Source organism: Stomoxys calcitrans, chromosome 3 (assembly GCF_963082655.1).
Source record: "Stomoxys calcitrans chromosome 3, idStoCalc2.1, whole genome shotgun sequence".
NCBI classification, from domain to species: Eukaryota; Metazoa; Arthropoda; class Insecta; order Diptera; family Muscidae; genus Stomoxys; species Stomoxys calcitrans.
Genome location: NC_081554.1, coordinates 69,967,622 through 69,984,770, shown reverse-complemented (window position 1 = coordinate 69,984,770; position 17,149 = coordinate 69,967,622). Strand labels below are relative to the sequence as shown.

Sequence of the window (17,149 nt, the reverse complement as noted above, 5' to 3'; positions counted from 1 at the left end):
TGCACTCATTGATATGTTAGAAGTTTGCCCTGTTCCTTAGTGGAACAGTTCATGGGGAAAATTTGCAATTTTCATGATACCCTCGGTGGCTATTTCGAGTTTATGGCAAATAAGCAAATTGTTTCCAACCTCGATCCAATTTTGGAGAAGGAAGAAAGTTTATTTGGTAACATTTAAACACATTTCAGGAATTTCGCTCAACCAATTTGGTATACAATTGTATACGGTCCCATCGAATATTCATTCTAGTCTAAGTCAAATCGTTTATTATCGCATCTACCTGCTGGTATCAGCAATAATACTGCATTAAATAATAGATTTCATATTTATATGAAAAATACACAAATGAAATGAATCTTAGAACTTTTGAACTATAGAAGTCAATTTGAACGATTTTATCACTTAAATAAGCATTTATTTAAAATAGAAATTCAAAAATACGACTTTGCTCAATTACACAGATTACAGATGGCTCGTTCAAACAGAACTAAACAATTGCTTCTTAATGAGAGCTTAGTTTTAGACTACATTTTAGATAACTGAAACAACAGTTCCGGCCGACACGGGATAACTATGTGCACAACGCAGGCTGGAACTTTAATCTCCGACTTGTGCGATGTCCATCGTTATCCGGGAAGCTTAGCTGAAAGCTACCGTGCCCGTCCATAGGTGGCAGATGGTGGAAAGCTCAGCTTTGAAAATTGGTTCAAACGCATGCAAAAGTGTACAGATTTCAATGGGGAATATTTTGAAAATCAATAAAGCGATTTTCGATGATTAATATTTGTTTTTGTTCTCTTATCCTCCAAAAGAGTTTGCAGATAAAACATAAGACTTTTAAAAATTAATCTTATTTTAAGCCAGCCTTCATCATTCTCTTCTTCAATTTTTCGATAACATTTTATCTTCTCAGCATTTCTCAAGCATTTCTCCCCTCGTAGCAAACGATGTTTTTCCTTAAAATTGTTGTTACTTTTCCAAAGATTTAAATTTGCTTGGAATGTTTTTAGTTAGGGTTTGATTTGTATGGATTGTAGTGGCGAAAGATTATGTACGTTATTGAATAGGAAGGTATAGTTCAGTGAACAATTTGCAACAGTTTGGTCACAAATCACAAATATGTAAAGGTTTTCAATTTGAAAACAGAACAAATCATAATAGGGCCTTCTATGTTTTCACTATACTCCATCCTTTTACGTATTCATCATTCTATACATTTACCTCCAAAATAAGGTAGAGTGAATATAGTTCGACTTAATTTAGTTTTTTTTATTTGTTTTCTATGTAGCCATCTTGCTGATTATCATTGAACTCAGTAATTTAAATTTGGACGACAGGTTGGCTGTCTCGTTGCTTTAGCTTGATCCGGCTCTGATGGCCTGGCAAGTGTTATTAAATTCAGGTGCAAAATTAGCAAGTTTGGGTTTCGTTTCACTGATTTTTTTTTGGCTGTGTGGGACTTATTTTTATTTTACTCTGTCGATAAAAATGTTGGTGATTTCACATAAATTTGTTCGTTTGACTTAGTTATTATTTAGGAATGACTGCAATCTTTGGTTTTACATTCCAAGTAAAATGTTAATTAAAATTGTATACCAGTAAAGTTATGTAAAAACCTGAATTGGATAACCAAACCTATGAATTAAAATTTGTTTTTATTGTGGCATTGTATTGTGTTCTATCAGCGGATAACCCGTCGGCTCCTACTGCCTTGTTGTTCTTCAGTAGGGTCACTGCTACTTGGACTATACCATCATGAGGGATTGGTTCTGCGGTATCCTCTTTCGCCACCAATGTCGGACACTAGCAGTAGGGTAAAATATTCTTTCCATATCCTCAGCATGATATCTGTGTCAGTTACCAGATTTCCTTCTTTGTCTCTGCAGGAGGATATGCCTGCACCAAAGCCATCGGTTTGATGTTTAATTTTTGGTAGAATTTCCGGACTTCATTCTGACTGCTGTATATCTCATTTAACTCACACTCACATCTTTCCATTTCCTTTTTCTTTCTGCGGAATAGACGTTTCTCCTTTCTCCTTTTCTCCCGATACCTCTCCTCCATCTGGCTTCATCGTTGCTACTTATTGCAGGGTTTCTCTATATGCCGCATTCTAGACCTGCTTTATATGCTGCTTGATCTATAGATGTTCTCTCCTGTAGCGCTGAACCTCTTACTCTAGATGAGAAAGGTTAAACAGTAACGGAGATATCATCCGGTCCTCTTATCTCTAAATTTCATAAACGACGGGCGACCACACAGATAATTCGGGATCCAGCATTTCAGACCTGGCTGGAGAGAAGTGTTGGCGATGTCCTCAAATAGTTTAGCTTGACCGATCGTGTCAAATGCAATAGTGTGCGGTGATGGCATACAAAGCAATTGCTGTACTATACAGTCTTCGATCTATGCTCATGCTCGGCGAATAGAAATGCTCCAATTCCTCGAGGCTCCGAAGAAGTAGTCCCTTAAGCATCTTGGTTATTGGTGGGAGAAGGGAGATCGGTCTGTACCATCCCCCCTTACTCTGGTATCAGGATCACTCTGCCCATCTTCATCGCCCAGACATCGGGTACTAAAAGAGTGTTCAAAGGCAGGTTGAGGACAGTTGTAAGGTACTCAACTCCAGGTAAATCCAGATTCTTCAGCATCAGTGTAGAGACTCCGTCGGGGCCCAACGCCTTAACTGCCATTCACAACTTCGTCCACGGTAAATTTTGATGGTTATCCTTCCACTGACACGACGAAATTTTCTCCTCCTAGCCCTGTCACTCTCGGGATGCACACTAAATTGACGGTATCAGTCACAGTTATGTCGCCAAAAGTGATCATGTCATCCCTTCCTCCAGGGTGCGAAAGTAACTTAATAGTTTACCACAGCTTTCCTTAACCGGTTACATTGCTTCAAGTGTTCCAGCATCATATTCCGCTTATGTTCGTTGGATACCCTGTTTATTTCCATAATCCGCTCGCTGATTCTGGAGTTAATGGGGTTAGTGCAACTAACCCCATCACGCATGTCTGCGAGTACCACTGCCTGCGCCGGGAAATTGGGCCGCACTTGAAATATTTGACCGGCTGGTATAAAGCGAGCGGTTGCTACCTTAATGAAGTTCGCTGAAGCGGCGACTGGTATACTCTATGAAGCCGACCAATCGGCCTTCATCTGATTGATAAACGTCCAGCGCTCAGAAGTTATTAATTTGGGTGGTTGGTCGGTGCTTAGTATTATGGGGAGGTGGTCTGATCCCAATGAAATGACGGCTTGCCAGCTTACGTAACTCAGGAGATCAGGGCATGCAATGGCAATGTCTGGCGAGCTGCTACACCTTCTCGTAATGTTTGTAGGGGCATCCTCATTCACCGTGCAGAACGAGGAACCTTCAATTTGCTCTGCCAAAGCTAAGCCTCGCTGGTCGTTACCTAGAGGAGAATGCCATGAAATGTGAAGCGCATTAAAGTCCCCTAGAACCAGACGATTATGACCAGATAGTAACCCACTTATGTCGGACTTGTAAGCTTGTCCATTATTTGGGACACAACAACCAACCGGAGGTATATACACGTTGTATAGCTATTAGCTATCACCATGCACTCCATGTTATGGTCGCTACTTGATAGGCGCAGGCGAGATGGGTCTATACTGCACGGAATTGTGTATCAGAAAGACCAAACCCCCACATTCATTCCTTAAGCGATCCTTTAATTTGCTCTGCCAAAGCTATGCCCCGCTGGTCGTTACCTAGAGAAGAATGCCATGAAATGTGATGCGCATTAAAGACCCCAAGAACCAGACGATTATGGCCAGATAGTAACCCACTTATGTCGTGCTTGTAAGCTTGGCCATTTATTGGGACACAGCTACCAACCGGAGGTATGTACACGTTGTATAGCTGACAGCTATCACCATGCACTATATGTTGTGGTCGTTACTTGCCAGGCGCAGGCGCGATGGGTCCATACTGCACGGAATTGTGTATCAGGAAGGCCAAACCCTCACCTTCATTCCTTAAGCGATCCTTACATAGCACATTGTATCCGTGACAACTGTGCAAGTGTAGGTCAGCTTTGTTCCCTTGATGCTGCAACCAATATATTCTTCCGACTCATAAAATCTACTATCTCGTCGATCTTGCTTCGCAGACCATTACAATTCAAATGCAAGATAGATACACTTCCCTGCACTGGCCCGGCAATATTGGGGCTGGAGTCCTGCTGTCGCGTATATTGCCGCACAATAGAAGTCAGTGGGGTCACATAGTACGACGACGAGGACGCCGTAGGCAACGACGACGATACTTGTGAGCCATTGCTGTATATGTTCGAACAGCACTTTGCAACATATTCAGTGCGATTATACTGCCGTAGTGTCGTAAGGCCAGAGTAAGATTGGAAATACACCAACTCCATGTACCGGAAACCGAACAGAACAAGGATCCGAGGTTCTTTTTAATCTCGACACGACCAGAAGCGTGCGGAGAAGGCACTCCGTGATCGGCCTTTCCCATGACGAAAATAGGGCCAACTCGTAGACTAAAGCTGCAACACTTGCAGATGAAGGAGTCCATCCGGTGCGTACAACCGGCTGCCATGGGATTTTATGGATGAGGGTTGTTGATTTCAGTCACCGGCCTATAAAATGTGTATGTATACACATATATAAGTTTAAATGACTCAAAAACCCTCCATTTATTTATTTTCCTTTGATCCCAATGAGTAAAATACAAAATATAATGGCGATCGGATAACGCTAACCCGTGCCGACAAAACATTCAAAGTTGGATATAGTACTTTCCAAGAAAACTAGTTGAGGATTTTAGGTACTAGAGGTAAGGACTCTGAACTTCTTCTTGATTCGACTTGGCCATGTCCGTCTGTCCGCGTATCCTTTCTGTACTGATAGTCCATCTGTTAATTTTTTTTTTGTAAACATGCTGCAGGTGGCATTTGTTATCAAATCATCGCGAAATGTTGCGTATAACACTTTTTTAGCCCATTATCAAGCTATATGAGTTCTATTGTGCTTTTTTTTTGCAAGCACAAAAAAACTATTTAAACTCTTTAAAACATCGGTGCACTATACGTTGTCAGAATATAAACGGCTGTGGACATTTTCAAAGTTTTTCTTCACAAAAAGCTGTTGTCGATTTATGAATATTTGTGGTTGATCTGATAACATCTGGTGTTGTTTCACTTTTATGAACCAGTGGGGTCAATTTGATAACGCAGTGCTTAGTTCTTTACTTTAAGTGTTGCGTGTCCTGTTTGAAATTCTGTGTTCTCTATGTTAACTTAACCGTTGACGTGGGTTTGCCATATTTAACCATGAATTCTATCATTCCATTTACGAGTCTCCGTTTCAGAAAAAAACAGATATTAAATAAAAATGTTCAGTTTGTAATGTGGCATGTTTTTATTTTATTATTTTTTTTAATGAAACTAAAGTTTAGATTTTCGAGATTACTTTCTCAGCAGGCTCTTCCAGTCAATCAGCAGCGGTGACAGTTTTGATAGGACCAGTCATGGCAATAGATTCTATTTCAACCAAGGCGTTCATGGGCAAATGGGCTACTTGGAAGCAACTGCGGGCGGGGAATTCTTTGGTGAATACTGAAAACAAAACAAAAAAGAAAGGCGAGATAACAAATGAGAATTCACATTTCTATATTTTTTTTTGAGAGCATAAAAGGAGAAAGATGTTCGTGGTGAATTTTCTACTTCAGGCATTTCATGAAAGCATTGTTCTATCTATACAGGTTGTTAATGAAACGTGCTCACATGTTGTTGACTGACTGATAGGTGTCAAAATATTTTGAACAAATAGACCGGCGATCACAACATCAATAAAAACTTTAATAAGGTGATAAGAGTATTTTAGTAGGACTGTCATAACCACTTCGATCCATAAATTTAAACTTATCAATTTTAGTAGTTAAATAACGATTATTGAGAACGTAATGAAATAGTTGAACATTTGTGTTAAGCAATCAATGATTATAAAAGATATTGATAGGCTATTTTAGTGGGAAATAACAACAAGGAAGGGACTACAAGGCATGTTTTCGATAAATGTTATAAAATTCTTATCGGCCATCGAAGATATTGAAATTAAATTAGGCTTACTTACTTTTACTTAAATTGGCTAAGACCGCCAATTAAATTAGGCGGTAATGTTAAATATTGACATAAATGTCACGAAAAACATGGCATTTAAAAATTGGAAACATTTTTTATAGATATAAAATTTTGAAAAATTTTAACATAAATAGAAATTTAATGTTCACCAACATTTCTATGATAATAACATTTTCATAAAATTTTCTATGAAAACAAAAGTGAACTAAAAAAATTTTGGCAAATTTTCTATAGAAATAAAATGTTGATAAAATTTTCTTTAAAATCGTCTGAAAAATAAAATTTTGGCAAAAATTTATTTTAAGATTATTTTAACGGTATTTTCTAAAAATAATATTTTGACAAAATTTTCTATAAAAATTAAATTGTGACAAAATTTTCTTTAAAAATAAAAAAAAAATCTTTAAAAAAAGTGTTCACATAATTTTCTATAGAAGCAAAATTTTTACAATTTTTTTTTTAAATAAATTTGTACTAAATTTTCTATAAAAATTTTTTTTTACAAAATTTTCTATACAAATAAATTTTGACAAAATTTTATATATAACAAGTAAGGACGGGCTAAAGTCGGGCGAAGTCGACATTGGATATGCAGGCTATGTCGTTGTTTTTGAAATTTGTTTTAATTTGATTTTTTTTTTTAAATCAATTGATAAGTGGGCTATCAATGGCCTTAAAGTGAAAATCGGGAGATTTTATATGGAAGCTATATCGCACAAATTACTATGAAATTCATCAGTCATCAAAGAAATATAAGAGAAGCCTTCGTGCCAAATTTTGTGAAGATCTGTTAACAAATTATTCAGTTATAAATTATTGAGTATTTTTTAAATCGCACAAAAATATATACGGGAGCTATATCTAAATCTGAATCGATTTATATTAAATTCAATAGCAATCCCGGGGAGGATTCACTTATGTGAATCCTTTGTGCCAATTTTTATGGGAATCGGTTAACAAATTACCAAATCATTGAAATACTAATCCAAATCGGACGAACATATATTGGGTTGCCCAAAAAGTAATTGCGGATTTTTCATATAGTCGGCGTTGACAAATTTTTTCACAGCTTGTGACTCCGTAATTGCATTCTTTCTTCTGTCAGTTATCAGCTGTTACTTTTAGCTTGCTTTAGAAAAAAAGTGTAAAAAAGCATATTTTATTAAAGTTCATTCTAATTTTTATTAAAAATGCATTTACTTTCTTTTAAAAAATCCGCAATTACTTTTTGGGCAACCCAATATATGGGAGCTATATCTAAATCTGAGCTGATTTCTATGAAATTCGCTAATGTCGAGAGTTATAAGAAAATCATTCGTGCAAAATTTCGTGAGAATCGGTTAACAAATAACGATATAATTGCAATTTTAGTCCAAATCGGACGAACATATGTATGGAAGCTTTATCTAAATCTGAACCGATTTCCATGAAACTCACTAATAATGTCGAGACTTACAAGAGAACCCTACGTGCAAAATTTCGGTTTACAAATGACGATATAATTGCAATTTTTTTCCGAATCTGAAATCGCACGAACATATATATGAGGGCTATATCCAAATTTGAACCGGTTTTTTCCAATTTCAATAAGCTTTGTCTCTAGGCCCAATAAAATGCTTGTGCCAAATTTGAAAGACGACTTGTGCCAAAGACGATCGGATGAAAATTACGACCAGTACATTGTACCCAAATTAACATTGACAGACGGACGGACATAGCTAATCGAATCAGAAAGTAATTCTGCGTCGATCGGTATACTTATCAATGGGTCTATCTCTCCTCCTTTTGGTTGTTACAAGAAAAATCACAACAAAGTTCTAATAGCCTGTACCACAGTAGTGATGTAGGGTATACAAATCATTGTGTTTGTTTGTCTCAAAAACTGCTGAACCGATTTTCTTGAAATTTTCACATATGGTGCATAATGATCCCGTGGTGAAAATAGGGTCCTACAGGGGGGCGGACCCTCCCCATTACCTTTAATTTTCTGAAACGCCAGATCACGAAGATGGGTCGTGCGATTTAAGCGAAATTTTGTATGGGGGACCACCCCAACCCCCAAAACACCCCTAAATCGGACATATTTACCGACAATGGCAATATGGAACTCAAATAAAAGGTATTTGAGAGTAGAATGTTTGTGTTTGAGGGCCGCCCCTCCACCAAAATACCCCCTAAAGAGGACAAATTTACCGACCTTAGAAATATGGGGCTCAAATAAAAGATCTTTGGGAGTAGAGCACGAATCTGAATTACGGAAAAAGTTTCTAAGGGGACACCGCACCCCCATAACAACCCAAATAGTACGTATTTGCTGGCCATTGCAATATGGTGCTCAAATAAAAGGTATTTTAGAGTAGAACACGAACCTAATATATATTATATATATATATATATTATATATATATAACATTGACAGACGGACGGACATAGCTAATCGAATCAGAAAGTAATTCTGCGTCGATCGGTATACTTATCAATGGGTCTATCTCTCCTCCTTTTGGTTGTTACAAGAAAAATCACAACAAAGTTCTAATAGCCTGTACCACAGTAGTGATGTAGGGTATACAAATCATTGTGTTTGTTTGTCTCAAAAACTGCTGAACCGATTTTCTTGAAATTTTCACATATGGTGCATAATGATCCCGTGGTGAAAATAGGGTCCTACAGGGGGGCGGACCCTCCCCATTACCTTTAATTTTCTGAAACGCCAGATCACGAAGATGGGTCGTGCGATTTAAGCGAAATTTTGTATGGGGGACCACCCCAACCACCAAAACACCCCTAAATCGGACATATTTACCGACAATGGCAATATGGAACTCAAATAAAAGGTATTTGAGAGTAGAATGTTTGTGTTTGAGGGCCGCCCCTCCACCAAAATACCCCCTAAAGAGGACAAATTTACCGACCTTAGAAATATGGGGCTCAAATAAAAGATCTTTGGGAGTAGAGCACGAATCTGAATTACGGAAAAAGTTTCTAAGGGGCCACCGCACCCCCATAACAACCCAAATAGTACGTATTTGCTGGCCATTGCAATATGGTGCTCAAATAAAAGGTATTTTAGAGTAGAACTCGAACCTAATATATATTTTCAGTTCCAAGTCACTCACTGGCCGCCCCATCCCCCAAAACTCCCCCACCCCAAACCGGAAATTTTAGCTGACTATTGCAATAAGGTGCCCAAATCAAAGGTATTCGTGATTGGAAAATGAATTTGATATCCAATTTTGGGGCGAAGTGTTTGGCCTCCTTAAACCAATGGTAAAATGGGGTTCAAATAAAAGATATTTGAGAATAGAGCACAATGCCGATACTTCTTCAGCCCCACTCCCCAAGACATCCCTAAATCGGACATATTTACCGGCCATTGTAATATGGGGCTCAAATGAAAGGTATTGGGTAGTAGAGCAAGAAATTGATACCCAATTTCGGGACCAAGTTTCTGGGAGACCACCACTTTCGCACAATAAAGCGCACAACAATATATATTTTTTAAAGTCACTGGGTGGAAATGATACCCATCTTTCGTGACCACGTTTCTGGGGTCCAGTACTAGCCTCTAAGCCCACCAACCAACACCCTGGGGGCCTTTCCACTTCTAAAATCACCATGAGAATATCGGGCTCAATTAAAGTCTCTTAAGAATGGAGAACATCTTACATCCAAACTTAATTGACCCTTAAACCTCTGAGCTAATTTATAGACCGATAAAGATCTTACTGTATTTAAATAGAGGCATTTATATTGTTATTCTGCTAGTCAAGTGACATAAATACCATTTTCTTTTCATGGTTCAAAAAATCTAATTGGGATATCGGTTTATATGCCGTTTATATCAGGTTATTGGCTGATTTAAACTATACTTGGCACAACCGATTTAGACCATTCCTGGCACTGGCGTCGGAAGTGATACCAAAACACCACGTGCAAAATTTCAGCCAAATCTAAAAGCTCAAGAAGTCAAGACCGGTTTATATGGCAGCTATATCAAAACATGGATCGATTTGGCCCATTTAGAATCCCAACCGACCTGCAAAATTTTAAGCTCCTAGATCTACTCCTTCGAAAGTTTGCGTGCTTTCGACATACGGACGGACATGCCTAGATCGACGATGACGATCATGAATATATGTACTTTATGGGGTCTTAGACACATATTTCGAGATGTTACAAACGGAATGACGAAATTAGTATACTCCCCATCCTATGGTGGGGGGTATAATAAAATGCAGACAAAATTTTCTATAAGAGTGAAATTTTCACAAAATTTTTTATAAAAGTAAAATTTTGACTACATTTTCTATTTAAATAAAATTTTGAAATAAATTTCTTTACAACACATACACACTTTCGCAGCATGGTATTTCACTAAAAGCTCTTACATTGCATTCTTAGTAGAAAATATTGAACTTTTTTCAGCTTTATTTAATCTTATAATTTATTTAAAATATCTCTTTTTTAACTTACCCTTCTTATAGACTTCATTGACGGCACCAAAATCATTGAGATCCTTTAAGAAGATGGTATTCTTTATGACTTTATCGACACCGGAATCGGCAGCAACAAGTACAGCTTGTAGATTTTTCAAGGCCATATCAGCTTGTTCGGCAGCACCGCCCGGCACCAATTGCATGGTATTTTTGTCCAACCCCAAGCAGCCAGAAACATACACAGTGCGATCTGCCACAACAGCTTGACTTCAATGAAGAATTGTGGCAATTTAGCAAGGGAAACCAAAAATGAATAGCAAAAATGATACAGAATCATGGAAAGAGAAGGAGAGGAAACATGTGTTAGTTGTTTATATGAAATATAACGAGGTAAGTTTTAGAATTTAGGATACATTTTTTTTATAAACTATCAAATGTCGAAGAAAAATTTAATGTTAATCAATCAAATCTTATTTTATTTCACAAATGACTTCTAATATCTTTGTGGAAAAATCCTACTTTTTTATTTTTTTTTTTTTTTTGACGGTTTAAATATAGAAATATTTAAGAGAAAGGAAAGGTACAAAGTTATCCTTTCCCCCAGATCAACTTTCTAAACGATATTTTGAACTTCATAAAAAATGTTTACCTTTAAAGCACACAGTATCTCCCATTTAAGTCCCTTATTGTATTTATTGGTCTATATGCTCAATTCGGGGGTTCTTAAGGTCCAAAGTACTTTCCATTTAATCACATATTGTAAAAATCGGACTATACTCCCGTTAGGGAGTTTCCAACAAGGTACTTGATCCCAAAAACAAAAATCCGTAGAAATCGGTGCACCTATCTCTGATGTTTCCCGAAATATATGGTGTATGGGGATAAAGGTTTAATACAAAGAATATTCACCACGTTCGATGTAGTGATATTGGAAGTAAAACAGAGAAGGGAAGATTCTTTTTCCTAGAAACGACAGTGAGCCAGTCGAGATCTACAGTTATAAAGGGTGATTTTTTTGAGGTTAGGATTTTCATGCATTAGTATTTGACAGATCACGTGGGATTTCAGACATGGTGTCAAAGAGAAAGATGCTCAGTATGCTTTGACATTTCATCATGAATAGACTTACTAACGAGCAACGCTTGCAAATCATTGAATTTTATTACCAAAATCAGTGTTCGGTTCGAAATGTACTAACTTACTTTCATAAATAGCCTCGTCTTTTCACGATTCCGATCTCTACATAGGATTTTCGTCGTCCTGCCGACCATTTCGCTGTTCCACAGTGTTACGTTCATAGCCCACGCTCTTAACTCGGAATGTGTCGACCCGAACAGCTTCGGGGTAAACAAGTTTGTTGACGGCAGTCCTCTGGCCTTCACTGCCAAATCATCAGCTTTTTCATTCCCCCTTACTTCACTATGGTACGACACCAAAACGATGCGGATCGTGCCATTTTAAGAGAAGACGTTTATCTCCTTAAACTGAAAGACTGTTCGTGACCTTATCGTTCTGGTTGTTATTGCTTGCGTCCTCGCGTTAGCACTACACCATTTCACGCCAATTCCATGTCAGCCAGTTGCACGTACCGGATTGACCCGATGGAATCCTTCATCGGCAAGGGCTGCCACCTCAGTGTACAAAACACTGTTACAGTAACAACAACAACCAATTCATGCTTTTCGTGACTGCCCGGATCTCCGCCTGTATTATGGTCAGGCAGTCTAAAACAGTTCTCAGTCCCTGGGTTCTCAAGGTAGACCCCCAGTAGGCCCACTCTGTTCTCTAGTTTTGATCCATCCATTGTAATATGATCCTCCAGATGGCAATACTAGGGTTCCGTCAGTCCAAGACTGTGCCGCTGGCAGCAGAGCCTCGCAGTCGACCTCAACATTCATCTAAGGTATCTGATCGGAAACCTCTTCCATTCCTTCCAGGTTTCCTATCGCCGCCTTGATTATACCGCGATGGTATGATCTGCTCCCATCGCCTTAAGTCTCATAGCCGAAATTGCTGCCTTACACTTAATATGTGTGTCCATGGGTCTGATATCTAGAATAGTCTCCTCGGACATAGTGGGCGTGGTCCTCACCGCTCCGCGTATAGCAAGACAATATGTTATCTGAACCTGTGGTATTATCCCAACGTTGCACTTTTTCTCCACCGCAGTCCACCAAACTGCTGAGTCGTAAGTAAGTATTTGTCTAATCACGCTCCTGTAGAAACAGTAGACTATCCTAGGATTCAAGTCCTATTTCGAGATAACGGCCTGTCTACATATTGCCCAACATCTGTGAGCATTCTCGGTACGCTCCTGAATATGATACTTCAAATTCAGTTTCCTGTTCACGTTCATTCCTAATTATTTGACCTTGTCAGATATCGAAATCGTTCCATTGAGGAAACGTGGTGCGTTAAATTGGCCCACCTTTGTCTTCCTCGTGAACAGGCATATTTAAGTCTTCTCTGGGTTAACATTGAGACCTCTGGGTCTAGCCCAGTCATATGCCATATGCACAGCCCTTTCGGCCCTTCTGCATAACTGGTTCGGATCCTTTCCCCCTAGATATAGTATAACATAATCTTCGTAGCACACGGGTTCAAATCCTTCTTAAGTCAGCATCTGTAATTATTTATTTATGATAGTCACCCATAGGAGTGGCAAAATGCCCCCCCTGTGTCATGTCCTGTGCCACTTTCTCCCTTATAATTGCGTCATAGGACCCGATATGTATACACCTGCTCCTTATCACATGGTTTATCTTTAGCATATGGTTTATTCAGTCTCTAAGGACCCGGTCCACCCGTTACTGGTCTAAGGATTGGGTTGTGTCGGTCAGTGTATTGTTAAAAGCCCCCTCGATGTCAATGCATACCGCCAATGTGTACATCTTGGCATCGGAGGGTTCTTCTATTTTATGCACAACCTCGTACTTGGCAGTCTCTACCGGTCTTCCCTTGACATAGGCGTGCTTTTTGTATTTGAGCAATTCGCTGAATGTTCAACTCTTTATCATGCTATCCACGATACGTTCCATGGTTTTGAGTAGAAAGGACGTTATGCTTATAGGTCTGTAGATCTTTGGTGTCGCATAACTTGCCTTGCTGTGAAAATAGTGGCCAGATGGGAGGCCAGATAGTCGTCCCCCTTCTGTAGCAACGCCGAAATTATTATTCCATCTGGTCCGGGTAACTTAAATGGTTTGAAGATCCTCAAGGATTTCTTTACCATAAATTCCGTTATGATAAGCCTTCGATCAACCTCATTATTCCAAGATTCCGGTGACTCCGTGAGTTCCGTTGTATCCTGGGAAAAATTTATTTTCATCAAAAGCCTCAATATGTCCTCCATTGTCTCTGCTTTCACTCCCATGTCCTCTACTAGCGTTTTTAGTTGGGACATAGGTTTTTCATCAATTTCTTCTATCTTGGCCAAGTCTTCTTTCGAGTAGTCTTCCGAATTTTGTCCAGTTGGTTTTCAACTTATTACTGAAGCTTATCAGATTCGGCGCAGGTCGTGCTATTCTAAACCTAATGTATCTGTGGCCAAAGAAGGAATGCTCCATGGAAACCCTCCAATCCTGAACCTCATCGATCAGATTTTCCGAATATATTGTAACATCTAAAACCTCCTCCCTAATTCTATTAACAAAGGTAGCGTTGTTACCAATATTAAGTGTTATTAGGTCGCTAGTATTCAACAATTCCGCCAGAGCTTGGCCCCGCTTATTAATGTTGATACTACCCCACGAAATGTGGTGGGAGTTCGCACCCTATTAGTACCTCATTTTCTGTCTGTTTTGCCTTCCTCATTAGTCGTTGCAGCCCCCCTGGGGGTTTATCTATATGATTCAGCTTACTTGTCGCTAGAGGCAAACCTCGAATTCTGTATCAAAAATAGCGTCCTGTGTAGTGCTTTTTAGACCTCGTTGAATGGTTTATGATAGTCGAGGACCCTTCCACCATTTCTTTAAATGCAAGGATTTCTTCTAGAGTATTTCTACTGCTACAAACCACAGTGATCGGGTAATCTTCGCATTATGCCAAGACCTAGAATGCGTTTGCAACTTGCATGGTCATATAGTCTGGTAACATTACGTACCTTCTATTACGAGAAATATTGACGTTCTAATCGGCTCCATTATGGGGGTATACTAATCCAATCATTCCGTTTGTAAATGCAAATTGTAAATTTTGCCCATGAACATTCCGCTAAGGAACAGGGGCAAACTTCTCACATACAATGAGTGCAGTCCGATTTAAGTTTAAGCCCAATGATAAGGGACCTCCTTTTTATAGCCGAGTCCGAACGGCGTGCCGCAGTGCGACACCTCCTTGGAGAGAAGTTTTACATGGCATAGTAACTCACAAATGTTGCCAGCATTAGGAGTGGAAAACCACCGCTTTAAATTTTTTCTGATGGTCTCGCCAGGATTCGAACCCATGCGTTCAGCGTCATAGGCGGACATGCTAACCTTTGCGCTACGGTGGCCTCCCTTTGGCATTCCGTTTGTAACACCTCGAAATATTGATCTGCGACCCCATAAATTATATATATTCTGGATCTCCTCGTCATTCTTATTCGATCTAGGCATGTCCGTCCGTCTGCCGAAATCGCGATGGCGGTCGAACGCGTAAAGCTAGCCGCTTGTATCCGCAGATACTTTTAATTGATGTTTGACGGTTTAGAGTTACATATAGCTCCCGTATAAACCGATCTCCCGATTTGACTTCTTGAGCCCTTACAAGCCGCAATTGTTGTCCGATTTGGCTGAAAATTTGCAAGCGGTGTTCCGTTTCGACTTCCAACAACTGTGTCAAGTACGGTCCAAGTCGGTCTATAACCTGATATAGCTCCCATATAAACGGATCTCCCGATTTGACTTCTTCAGCCCGCAATTTTTGTCCAATTCGGCTGAAATTTTCCACATAGTGTTCTCTAATGACTTCCAATAACCGTGCTGAGTATAGCCCAAATCGGTCTAAAACCTGATATAGCTCCCATATAAACCGATTTCCCGATTCGACTTCTTGAGCTCGTACAAGCCGCAATTTTTGTCCGATTTGGCTGAAATTTTGCAAGCGGCGTTTAGTTTCGACTTCCAACAACTGTGTCAAGTACGGTCCAAATCGGTCTATAGCCTGATATAGCTGCCATATAAACCGATCTCCCGATTTGACTTCTTTAGCCCTTGGAAGCCGCAATTTTTGTCCGATTTGGCTGTGGATTTTTGAATTGCTGTCTACCAGATCATAATACTTTTTAGCACAGAAATTCCCATATGCAGAAAACTGCTAAGTTATTTGTACACTTAACGTTTGCCGACAAACCTCTTCAATGATCACCTTTCTCTTCTCGCCAGACAGTCATTTGAATAAGAACCAGTTTACGCTGTAAGGTAGAACGCGAACTTCGAAAGAAAATTGAAATGGAGGAAGCCTACCAACCATATATGGTATTAAGAAATGCTATCTAAACTTTCACATTTTTTAAAAAGAGGTCTAAATAAAAAAAAAAATAGAAAAAAATATATTTTCCATTTCGTCACTTCTCATACCACCCTCGTATGGTTATATAATCAAGTGATACCATGACTTTAAACAAATGAATGCATATTTTGCGAATAATTCTTTCCTATCATAAATGTACTAAAAAGCCATTCATTCTGCTGATCGCTAGCCAAAGCCAAGATACATTGTATTATCGCTATGCCAAAAACAAGGCAGACCAATTGCTAACTGCTCCTTAAGCTTATATGCGCCTTTGATGCTGATACCACACACAGTGAGTCTCCTACCGTCCCACAGAAGTCCTTTGCTGGACCTAGTCAAACACACCTCCGCCCTACAGTTGAGAATAGGGAATGGAAAAGAGGTAGTACTTACTTGTAGGGCGCTACTGGCTTGGCAGCATTGCTGGTGCTAATCAATTTTCGGATCAAAGTTGTCATTATTGCTGTGGGTCTCCCTTTTTTTTAGTGAACTAATAGATCTTTTACGGTTGGTCTGTTGACTTACGAAACTGCCGCACTGTGTGTTCTACACTTGTCAAACGTTCTACGTGAACTGTTTCGCCGACTCTATGCAAGTGTTGAGTTTAGTTTGGTTCTCGTTATCTGGCGTTCGCATGTCTCTCCAGTGCTCACTCTATGTTTGTTGTTTTTTTTTTTTTTGTTATTGCTGTTGTTTGGGGTTTCTTTCGGTTTATTGATGATTCTCTACTTATCAGTTATTATTGCATTTGTTGTTTTTGTTTGTACATTTTATAGACTCTCACTTGTGTTTGCCGGCCGGCCGGCCAGTCAGTCAGTCGGCGTGCTCTGTTCTCTGGTGTTGATAAATTCACCACAATATCCCCCACAGTGGGATCTATGCGGTGTGTTATTATTTGTTGTTTTTTTGTTGCTTTGGTTCTGTGTTTTTTTTCAGCTTTTAGCATTATCACTTAGCGGGTTATTTTTCGTTCTCGACTAAATGCGAAAGACAACAGCAAATAGTAGGTATATACATGGATAGAAGGGTAGGTGAGTGTGTGCATAGTGCAGATTATGAATTATACCTTTCAAACTAAGAAATAT

General features: G+C 39.1%; 1 protein-coding gene across 1 annotated transcript; it reads right to left on the bottom strand.

Annotated features, from left to right (window-relative positions):
• Positions 1 to 5,389: 5,389 nt before the first annotated feature.
• On the bottom strand, positions 5,390 to 16,653 carry LOC106089488 (rutC family protein UK114). Its single transcript, XM_059365345.1, has 3 exons — positions 16,458 to 16,653; positions 10,609 to 10,838; positions 5,390 to 5,610 (listed from the first exon to the last, which is right to left on the bottom strand). Exons 1-3 carry the CDS (start codon positions 16,520 to 16,522, stop codon positions 5,486 to 5,488), a joined length of 420 nt encoding a protein of 139 aa, XP_059221328.1. The 5' UTR covers positions 16,523 to 16,653; the 3' UTR covers positions 5,390 to 5,485.
• Between the last annotated feature and the right edge of the window lie 496 nt (positions 16,654 to 17,149).